This window comes from Pelobates fuscus, chromosome 2, assembly GCF_036172605.1.
Source record: "Pelobates fuscus isolate aPelFus1 chromosome 2, aPelFus1.pri, whole genome shotgun sequence".
Classification (NCBI taxonomy): Eukaryota; Metazoa; Chordata; class Amphibia; order Anura; family Pelobatidae; genus Pelobates; species Pelobates fuscus.
In genome coordinates this window covers 92,859,931-92,871,993 of record NC_086318.1, presented here as the reverse complement: position 1 = coordinate 92,871,993, position 12,063 = coordinate 92,859,931, and the positions used below count along the sequence as shown (strand labels likewise).

The 12,063-nt window shown below is 40.7% G+C and overlaps 1 protein-coding gene across 1 annotated transcript in view; it reads left to right on the top strand.

Moving 5' to 3' along the window:
• CLSTN2 (calsyntenin 2) overlaps positions 1 to 12,063 on the top strand; it is an 827,610-nt gene that overhangs the window by 654,714 nt on the left and 160,833 nt on the right. Inside the window, exon 8 of the mRNA XM_063442469.1 lies at positions 434 to 555. Within this exon, the coding sequence (XP_063298539.1) occupies positions 434 to 555 (122 nt within the window). The remainder of the gene's footprint in view (positions 1 to 433; positions 556 to 12,063) is intronic.

The following is a 12,063-nucleotide window of genomic DNA, read 5'->3' as shown; positions in this document are numbered from 1 at the left end:
TCTCAACGTGGTCATATCTGGCTGCAGAGATGATGCTGTAATAGAACTTGTTATGGAGTTGGAGTGTTGCATTGAATGAAGAATTTGCTGAAACAGGCATGTTTTTCTAACTACTTTTCTTGTAAAAAGTAAAAGTCAAAAGTATATAAAAACCAACAGAAAATGAGAATGTATGAAAATTAGATTAGGAGTAGCTAATCCAAAGTTTTTACTGATAAACTTACCTATGATCAAGGCAGCATATTGTGCCAAGAAAGGTTCTTCCAACATATTTGGGATCGATGACATTTTGTTGCTATTGATAATTACAGAACCACAATGTAAAAAGAGATGTTCATATTACAGGATGAAGAGAAACATATTTTGCTATATCATGACATTAGATTGGACCTTTATTATCACTCTATCTAATGGCTACGTATTTACCTTTCAGAGATGAACCGCCATCACTATGCACTATACATACACAACTGCCGTCTTGTCTTCTTGTTACGCCGGGATTTTGACCAAGCTGACACCTTCAGACCAGCTGAATTCCACTGGAAGCTGGACCAGGTATTTAGTCCCCTCTAACCCTCTTGGCTAGTTTTCACAAAGAAAAGATTTTGTCACATGTTCAAATCTCACTAGGAAAAAAATGTTCCCCATCCCTGAAATATGTTGGGAAAAGTGCAGTGTGGTTTGTTCAGTAAACATCGAGTTGTGGGGATATGAAAAGCAACTTTTAAGGTTAAAAGAGCACAGTTGTAAAGTACTCCAATGTGAGCCTACCTTCAGCTACCATAGACTCACTGTTTAGTAAACAGTGTCCTATGAGAGACATCTGTAGCAACGGGTTTGGTTTCCGTAACATTATTCTTTTGTTTTATTACCAATACAAAATCTCTTACCTTCATGAAATCATTCCTTGTCCAGATGAATGTGACAATGTCCCCTTCACTTTTGTGTGCAATCTCTCTCGGCTCAGACAGATCCGAGATGTATGGTGCTATACATTCTACTGGCTGATCTTGATGATCACGTTGCCATATGTCTTACTGATTGCGCACTTCACAAATCAATATATCATTTGTTATAGCATCTCTAAATTGTTGTGCACCCTCATTTATTACTGTTCTTTAGATTAAAAATGCAACACAAGCACCAACATCAGCTTCCTTACAATACTACGTGACAGGCTCACATTCATTCACATGTAATTTATCCTCAAAACAGTACAAACAATGTTGCATCTAGATTTACTTTCTAAAATCGCTATCCATCCATCTCATCTTTCATTCACATAATCAATATCTCAGTGTCTCAGCGAGTATTTCTTTCATACCGATCTGTTTGTTGAGCATTTGTAATTCTTTTACTTCATTAGATTCATACATCTCACTATCCAGATAGTTAAAACAGGATGAGCTGGTACACTTCAAATTATTTAGTCCACCAACAGCTAAGCCATTGAAGATATAATCAGCCATCTTTTTAAAATTATTTTATTTACATTGAATATGTAAACATACACTTCTATTATATACTTTTTGCTATATTGGTACTACTTAATTGGAATGCAATGCTCAGATTACACCTAAAATAAGGACATATTAAATCTTCTATTTATAGATTGTTTCTTTGGGGGCATATCATGTGTATTCATAGATAATAATACTTTTTCATGTATTCATTTATCTGTTGTACAAATATTGAGGGTTGTAAAGCATTAGCAAGTATACCGTTTTTCGTGTTTCATAATCCTATAGAGAGACTCTAAATAGTTTGTACAGGTGTGAACATTTTCATTTTAGAATTTTGACTCTTTCTTTACATGAAGAATGAATCCAACACTGTCATGGTTACATACTAGAATGGTGATTGTTTGAATTCAGAGTGAATTTAAAGTGAATTTTAAAATATTAGCCAAATTAGAAACATTCTCCAAACCAATTATATTTTACTTCAGCTATTTTGACCAAAACTTGGAAATTACTTTGAATTCCTTCAAAAACATTCACATTTCATTGAATAAGCTATTTGGTGAAGCTGCTAGTTTCTCATTCCAGTGTATACAATTGGTGCACACGTTATGTGGTTGGTGATTGGTTCATGAAGCAAAGTAACATTTTTTCTGATATGAAAGAGTTAAATTAGGGTGTTTTATTCTACTTTCAGAAAAACAAATATTTGTTTGTGATCATGAAATAATGCTATGACTTCCTCTTTCACTAAGCTCTACATAGTTTCACAATAAGTTTCTTAAAAGCCTTATACGAATTCATTATTGTTAAGTATCCATGTCTTTAGTACTCACTGTGTACACTTTTAACTCCTCTACTGCTTAAATGTTTTGTAAAAAGCTACAGCATCGATATACCACTGACTATGTTCTGTCAATCAAGTGGTTAACGTTGTACACAGCAAATTGAAAAGGACCACATTTACCTAAGCAGCTGGTGAGATACATGTTAAATGAGTCAAGTTAATCCTACCAAAAAAAGAATTATTCCAAGTCAATTCCACTATATCTGACAGAGCCTAAGTCCATTAGTTTGCTATCCCTTAAAGTCTTTTCTGACATAGTTTATTCGGTAAGCTTCTATCTCTCTGATCCCTACTCTGCCCACCTCAATAGCAATCACTTTTTACAGATCAGAAGGATTAGTCTAGCACCGAAATGCCTGCCAGGTACAACATATATTCAATGCCTTCCGCTCAAAGATTTTCCATGCAGTGTATGTATGTATTTTTTTTCCAATGTTTCGTTTTTATTGAAATTTTGTTGCAGAAGAAATTCAGAATTATAGGGGTACAGAATGAAGAAAGGGGAGGGGTACATGAATATGCAAGGTCATATTATTTCATTGTACAGTACATATTAGGCATTGATCGGAGTTATACAAAGGGGACGACAGGTGCTGAGTCATTCAGGTGGTACATGCAAAATACATACATATTACACGTCGTCTTTTAAATACCATTCTCCAAGTTGTTTTCTGTCTATAAATCTATGTGCCTGTTATTGCATAGAGTGATGACTAGTGTCCGACTTGTGGACTGTGTGTGTTCGCCAGATTATATGCATATTCATAGGTCGGGGTGTAGGTGGGGGTATGGGTGTCAGAGAAAGTAAACAGGGGGGTAACTTAGTAACCAGTGTTTATACAATACAGTACAAGTATCTTGTACTAGTTCCATGCAGTGTACATTTTGTGTTACTTGTCTGAGCTTTGTGGTATACCTTGATTGCGTAAATTCCCATATGCTAGCCGGTGGGACGTTGGCTGTGAAAGTGTTGAAGTGTGTTAAATGTTAGTTGTGTGAGTTTTCATTGTTTCAATATTTCTTTGCGTGCCGTGTGCCAATTTTCCCAGTGTGTGGAGTAGGATTCGGCACGACCCTGTATTTTGTATGCCATGCGTTCGTACATAGCGATATTGTCTAGTCTACCCCATACCTCTAGCGGTGTTGGGGCGCTCCTTTTCTTCCAGTGACATGCTATGCTGGTTTTAGCTGCGGTTAAAATATGCAAGAGGACATGTTTAGTTTTGTCTGTTAACAATTCTGGAGACAGGTGGAGGAGGAAGCATTCTGGTGTGAATGGGAGTTTGCGATGTGTAATCAGTTTGATGGCTTTCCCTATTTGCCTCCAAAAGTCAGTTATTGCAGGGCATGTCCAAAAAATGTGTAACATATCTCCCCTGGGGGCGTCACATCTCCAGCAGTTGGGTGGTGTGGACTTGTACATGAGAGCCAGCCTGACTGGTACCATATACCACCTCATAAGTATTTTGCAGTAGGCCTCCCAGTGCGCTAGGCTGTGAAACGCTTTTCTAGTTGTCTGAATGGCTTGTAGCCATAATGGCATCGGGATGTTTACTTCTAGCTCGCGTTCCCACAAGCGCATATAGGTGTGCTTGTGGAGCGGGTCTCTATCGTTGAGAGCTGTATAGCACATGGATAATGATTTTGATTGCGTGGGTCGTTTTATACAGTGTCGGCCGAAGTGTGTTAGTTGTGTTTCCTCACAGTATTGTGCGTGTAAATTTTGTAGGATGTGTTTTATCCTGATATACTTGAATATGTCCCTGGGGGGAAGATTGAACTCCAGTTGGAGCACTGGAAACGGTTTTAGGCCTGCTTCTGTGTACAGTTGGGCTATCGAGTGTATGCCACTCGTAGTCCATGTTGTCATAGTGATATTTTCAGCTAATTCTGAGATTGTTTGTATAGGTGCGAAGTATAGAAGATTAGTCGCACCCATGAGTGTGCCTGCCCATTTCTTCCAGCTTTTTAGTAGAAAGGTTGTGCTTTGTAATGGGTTGTACGCGGGCGTCTTCCCGAGTACACATGCCCGCAGTGCGGCTTGCACAGTGAGTGGCTGAATGCAGGCGTTTTCTAGGGAAGCCCAAATAGGTGTGTGGTGGCGTGTGAGTAGTTCCAGGCCTTGTGCCAGAATTGCGGCTCTATAGTACATCCTGATGTTTGGGATGCCCAGCCCCCCTTTATTCGGGGAAAGCCAGGTTAGGCGCCTAGCTAGTCTTGGTGGTTTTTTTTTCCAAATGTAGGCATTGAAGATACTTTGGAATTTGTGTAGTAGTTTGTCGGTGAGTGCTATGGGAATGGTGCGGAATAGATATAGGATATGGGGCAGTGCCATCATTTTGATGGTGTTCACCCTACCCAACCATGAGATTTCCAGATCTTGCCAGCCATCTAGTAGCGATTGTAGTTTATGGGCTACCTTGGTGTGATTCTCTTTAGGGAGATGTTGGGCTGATTTGGTCAGATTAATACCTAAGTATTTTATGGATACCTTCCTCCAGTCAAATGGGTGTGAGCCCATGAGGGACTGCACGGTGCGCTGGGGGAGGTTTATGGGCAGGGCTTGTGTCTTTTTTAGGTTATTCCTATAGTATGAAACTCTTCCATACTCTTGGAGAAGAGTCATTAGATTTGGGATGGATCGTTCTGGGTCGGAAACGTATACTAACACGTCATCTGCGAATAAGGCTAGTTTTTGGGTCCCTGCTGGAGTGTCTAAGCCTGTTATCTGGGGGTCATGTTTGATGCGTTGTATGAGTGGTTCTAGACATAAAATGAAAAGTAACGGGGACAGCGGGCAGCCTTGGCGTGTGCCATTGCTTATGTGGAATGTGTTTGACAGGAAGCCGGAGTTGAAGATCTTGGCTGATGGCATTTGGTACAGTGCCTTAATACCTCTCAGAGATTGGCTAGTGAAGCCCATTTTGGATAGTGTGGCTTCCATGTATAGCCAGTTCAGACGGTCGAACGCTTTTTCAGCGTCAAGCGCCAGAACTGCTCCTGATTTCTTATGTTTGTTAGCCCAGTTGATCATATTGATGAAGTGTCTGGTATTATCACCCGCTTGTCTGCTTGGGACAAATCCCGCTTGTTCGGCAGAGACTAGGTTGGGGAGGTTTTGTTTCAATCTTGTTGCCCATAGTTTCGCATACAGTTTAATGTCTGCGTTCAGTAAGGAAATAGGCCGAAGGTTTTCACAGAGAGTGGGCGGCTTGCCTGGTTTAGGCAGGGTGACTATATGTGCCTCCAGCATCTCCGCCGGGAGAGTGCCGGTTCGTTTAATGGTGTTGAATAGGTCTGTGAGGTGGGGTGTTAATGTCTGCGCTAATTTGTGGTAATAATAATTAGAGAGCCCGTCGGGGCCAGGCGCCTTGTGTTTGGGCAGGGACTTAATAGTGTTGAGCACCTCTTCTTCCGTGAATGGTTCGTCCAATTGCCTGCAGGCTATTGGGGAGAGTTGCGGTAGCGATGTTTTGTTTAGAAAGGCCTCTATAGTCTCAATTGTGGGTTGGGGTGTCGTTGGGTCTTTTTCTAAGTTGTAAAGTTTGTCATAGTAATTTGCCAGTTCGTTTACGATATCTAAAGGGTTATATAATCTGCCTCTTGTGGGGGAGTCAATGTAAGGGATTTTGGTTTGTAGTTGTTTGTGTTTGAGTTTTTTGGCCAGTAGTTTTCCTGCTTTGTTCCCTTGTGTGTAATAGTTGAGTTTGAGAGATCTCATCCATCTTTCGGTGGACAAGAGGTCTAGTTCATGTAATTCCCTTTGTATTTCGGAGATTTGTTTTGTTAGGGCTTTTGTTGGATTAGTTTTGTTTTGTGTCTCAAGGGATGTCAGTTCTAGTCTCAGGAGGTCACGTTTGTCTTTAGTTATCTTTTTAAGTTTGGACCCTTCCCTTATGAGTACTCCCCGTAAAACTGCCTTGTGAGCAACCCAAATGGTTGGGGCCGGGATGTCATCCGATGAGTTGATATTGAAGTATTCAGTTGCTTCTTTGACTACTGTGTCAAGTATATGTGGGTTGTCTAGTAGACTCTCATTGAGTCTCCACTTTCCCCTGCCTCTCGCCGAGTGTAGAGATCTAAAGGTGATTGACAGCGGGGCGTGGTCCGACCACGTCCTCTGTCCTATGTGTATGTCCTCTATATTATTTAGGGTCACCTTGTCTACCAGACAATAATCTATCCTTGAGTACGTTCTGTGTACCTGTGAAAAAAACGTATAGTCTCTTTTGGTAGGGTATATAGAGCGCCATGTATCATATAGCTCATTGTGGGAAATTATTTTGCTTAAGTCAGCGCTTATCGCTCTCGATTGAACGGTGGGGGGTTTGTGGCCTTCTCGTTGTATATCAAGATCAGGGTTCAGGGTACAATTAAGGTCACCGCATATTATCGTGTGACCTTGTTTGATTTTAGTGATATGTAGCAAAGACTTACGTATAAACGTATTTTGGGCTTCATTTGGGGCGTATAGTGTCGCTATAGTCATCAACATGCCATTTAGGTTACCCACCAGAACCAGCAGGCGCCCTTCTTTGTCAGTATACCTGTTTGTTTCTTGAAAGACCCAATCTTTATGGAAAAGAATAGCGACCCCTTTGGATTTGTTGGGCGAGAACGCATGGAATACCTGGGGATAGTGAGAGGAGTAGATGCGTGGGGGTTTGCGGACACAGAGATGTGTCTCCTGGAGGCATATAACTGCCGCCTTAGATTTCTGCATTTCTTGCACCAGGAGGCGCCTCTTATGCGGGCTATTCAGGCCTTTGACATTTAACGAGTGGATTTTAAACGTAGGTAGCGTCATGATTGTGTGTGGGGATGCAGTGCTTTAGCGCCTGGAACCAGTAGGGCCTGGCGTCCAACCTGGGGAGTGTTGCGTACGGTCAGGGGTAGGCAAACGCACAGACATTGCATGTTTAGGCAAGTTACACACATTATGAGTGGTGGAATACTGGTACATTGCATAGCATCTAGGAACATTTTTAAACATGTTAACACATATCGTACAAACACTTTTAAACCTTGGGTTGGGGTATAAGGGGGAGAACAAGGGGATACCTGTGGCCAGCACAGGGATGTAGTTCGCCTCAGGTGAGAGTTTGGCATCTCTCGAGAATGGGCGGTGGGGGGTGTGGGTAGACGGCTCCACCGAAGCCGAGCCTATTTAAATTCTACCTTGAGGAGCCAGATGGAATAATATAGGTTCATACTAGAATATGGCGTTGGGGGCCCAAATCTAAAGCAAACTAAAACATAACTGTCAGTAGCTCAATTTAAGGGGTACATGTCTTGGTGTTATCGAATCTGGGGTGTGCGCCATACCAGCTCCCCAAACATGTACCGACCACGCCTGTTAGGTAGGCTAAGGGTATTACTAGTGGCGTTGAGAGAAATTACTTCAATATGGGGATCCACCTCATGGTCCGGTTGGGAGGCCAACAATTACTGAGCGTGGTTCCCCGTAGGCAAAGGTCACCTTGTCGGTGTATGTAAACCTTGTGCTGGGTTACAGTAGTTTCATTTACAGGGTGCCGGGTAGGCAAGTCGCTAAACCACTATACTATAAACATAACTCATAACGGCTACGGTAATGGCAATTAAAAAACCGAACATTAAACAAAACCGTTATGCCAACTGAAGTGGCTTTACCGGAAACCCTGAATACATGCATATAGGTTATACGTTAAATCAAATGCGTATTGCAGATAGTGATACTTAAGTGACTGAGCCGGCAAGGCCTAGGCCTTGGATGGTTCTGCTTCAAAGTTCTTTATGTGCTGGTGCTTTCGAAGTCGATCCCGCCATCATCCAGTCAGCTGTCAGCTTCCTTGGTTGCGTGCGCGTGGGAGAGTTGTGGCCCATGTTATGATGTAGGCCCCAGTCTTTGAGTTTCGCCATTCCGGCCCCCGGGTCTAATACTACTTCAGTTTTGCCTTTGTGCCAAATTAGCAGTTTAGTAGGGTAACCCCATCTGTACGGGATCTGTCGGTTGCGTAGGGTTTTCGTGATATTAATAAACTCACGTCGTCTCGCCATGGTAGCTGCGGAGAGGTCGGCAAAAATGCTGAGTCCTTGGTACGGTTCGGGTAACGTTTCCAGTTTCCTTGTCGCGGACAGGACTGCTTCTTTTGAGCTGTAGTAGTGAAAGCGTGCTATAACATCTCTCGGCGTGTCTGCCGTTAGCCTGGCCGGTCTCGGCAGCCTGTGCGCTCTGTCCAGCGTCCAGGCCTCAGCCCCGAGCTGTGGTACTATTGATGAGCATAGGGTTCGTAGAAATTGTGGAAGGGCCTCATTCGGGATTGTGTCAGCTATGCCCCTGAAGCGCAGATTATTTCTGCGGGCCCTGTCCTCCATATCGGCCATTTTAAGCTTTAGAGTTGCTTGTTCTTCCTCCAAGCGGTGTATGTGATCCACCAACTCATTATGGGCTGTGCACATATCATCCGTTTTGGCTTCCAGTCGGTCAGTGCGGTCTCCCAGCTCTTGAATATCATCGCGCAGTTCTCTGGTAATCTGCTTGAAATCGGATCTAAGAGACTCTTTTAGGTCCTGCAGCATTAAATGGAGGCTGTGGTTAGTTACCAGAGAGTCCCCGTGGGGGGTCTGGTCTGCATCTTCGATTGTTAGTGCAGTGGCATCTGCGAACTCAGAGGCTTCTGGAGTTCCGCCGTCGCCATCTTGTTTTTGCCGCGGGCGGTCTTTTTTGGCGTTCCGGACCGGGTCCGTCAGTTTCAGCTGTCTAGATGGTGCCATGTTGTGTCCGGATGTTGGGGCGACCGGAGGGGTGAGTTTTGCGGTATTTCTGGCTCGTTTTTGACGGCTTTTAGGCTCGGTGGCTGCGGAGCTCCGTTACAGTGCGACTACTCCATGCGGTCGCAGGACACGCCCCCCGTGTATGTATGTATTAAGGTTATGCTTAGTGATGCTGTTTATCTTTTTGGTTTGTTTATGTGTTGCCTTGTTCTGTTTCTTTTCTATTTTCCTATATTCTGCAGAAGGTAAATAGAACAATTGTGTGTTTTCTAAGCATTATTTTCATAGTTTATTTCAAAGTAGCTTAATATTCATTTTTATACATAAATGATTTGTTGGCAGATTTCTGAATGGAGTTTTAGTTGTGCAATGCCCTGTTTGTAAAATCCTTTTCAAAAGGTGCTGGAAAAATGGTACATATTGACAGACTTCTCAGGTTTTACATATACTTTGATTCTACTAGACAACATAGTGGAAAACTGAATTTACAGGACGTTAATATTATTCAGAATCTTGGAGAAAGACGCATTGAGGCTGCCAAATTTACTCACCTGTGCAGAGTAGTAGTATGGGCACAAACTAAGGCAAATTAAAATACTTACATGACATCATACATACATTCTGTTCATTCCTCAGGATTTCAGGTTCAGTTTCCAGCAGGGTAATCTGAGTCTTATTTTTTCCTTGATAAAATTAGTCCCACGGGACTGGGTAATAATGCTAAATTATGATATATTTTAGCTGGTTATTCCAGTAGTAATGTCACCACCTTAGAAATGGAAAGCCAATGTTTGAACCCAATCATTCCACTTTACTAGTAAGTGAGCAAGATACATAGATATTTATAGATATTTATCCACCTACCTCAATATCCACCTACCTCAATATCCACATTGATGTTTTTTGAGCAGGGTCCTCTTAACCTCTCAAATAATCTTTCTATAATCTTAGGGTGCTGTAAAATATGTTTGCACTATATAAATGCTAATGATCATAATAATAATGGCATCTATTTGTCAAGACATACCAACTTTTAAATACAGTTACTAAAACATTTCAACTTCAACATTCAAACAATCTATGTGTTTTTGATCATTTAACATGTTCATTTTTTTTATAAGAGTGCATGCTTATATATAGTTATTTGTTTTCAACACAACCAAAACGAATAAAGCAGATATAAATAGAATGTAGAAAATCCGAATACGAATAACACATGACAATAAAACTTGTTATCAAACAATAGAGTACATTTATAACTCTCAGGAATAGAGACATTGCTTAATGCAAAGTATAAACGTATCCATCAGATGCAAAAAGCAGGATTAAAAAAAAAAAAAGCCTTGGGTTTTTATTATAACATTAAATATACATGCAAGTATGGGAAGGATACAGGAAGCAAAAATAACCGTAAACTAAAATAATGATATCCATATGACCCAAATCAACAGTACTAACTCACACCTAGTGGAAATTATCACAGATAAACTTGTGGACAACTATGGTTATACCTTCTCTGGTCCTCATTATCTCTTCTCTCACATTCAAGTCTAATAATAATTTACAATCTAGCAACCTAACAGCTTTCCTAATAAAGACCTTCACATTTGCTGTCATCACCCCCATTGTGTTGACACAGAATGCTTGAGAAGCATTTGATTGGCAGAGTGCGGTGAATCATGCTTATGTGCTATGTGTTCTATGTCACAAATGCTTCTCTATGAAGAATTAGTTTAGGTAGAAGTCATCATTGCTGATGCCATCAATGGAGACAGAACTGCTCCTGCAAAGAGGCTCGCTCACTCAGATGAGTTTTAGAGCAGCTTTAAAGATAATAATAATATATTCTCTACACTAGTAATTCTGGTGATGACCAGAAAGCTTTTTAGTTTTTTTTATTTAGTTTTTTTGGGGGAGTGGAATTAATTCTAATTCACATGAGTTTATATTGTCCATTAAGCCTACACTTTCTTGATACCTCCTTTCCTTTCTTGAAGGAAAGATACTGCTGTACAAGATATCCTGACTTATGTTTCTAGAATTACAGTTCAGCTATTAACTTTATACAGCAGAATATATAAAGTGCACATCTAAAGTGCATTTGAAAGCAGAGTAAGGCAGTCATCAAAGAGCATAAAGTGAGAGGGCTGCTGGATGAAGGGTTTCTCCTTGATCTACTGATTAGCCCGCTGGCAACTAATTCAAGAATGGCATATGCCCTATCCATGTCATGTGACATCCATAGTCAGAATTCTAACTTAGTAACATAGTAACATTGTAATCTAGGTTGAAAAGGTTAACCTTTAAACTCATATTTTTTACAAGTTGTATGGATCAAATAGCTTTTTAATTTACTTTGCAATACAATAACAGACAAGTAAGCTTCAACTAGCCTAGCATAAATCCTGAACAACCAATGTAATTGGCAATAAAAAGAAATAACATGGGATATTTCATTATTTTATGGAGACTTGACATTTTGGGAGGCAGTAAGATAGTCAACAAGCAGAAACAGCATGTTTGCACAGACCGTTTGTAAATCCTTGTCACCCAATAGAAACAGAGAGAGATTATGCCTTAGATTGGCCTATGTTCTATTTAGAAGTTATTATGAATTCTTATAAAGGTCCATCTGTCTTCCAATCTGTCTGTCCCTCCAGCTATTATTAATCAGCCTATTGATAACTATGTTTTCCTCTACTCTGTTTATTTATTATATATCTTCAGGAAAAAGCTTCAGAGATTGACATGTTTAACTCAAACTGCCTTATATTCCTTAGATTACTTTTAATTAACGTTTAAGTGCATCCGAGAACATCCAGCCTTTAAATAATAAGTGAACTTTAATATCTCCTAATTTTCTCTGACACACAAGATTGCGTTTAGTTATTTTGTAATGATGTATCATATCCTATTAATTATTTTCCAGCATCAAAGTGTTCTTTGGTTCTTCTCAATGAGCAGCCCAATTAATCTGAAGGCTAGTCGAGACATCCCAAA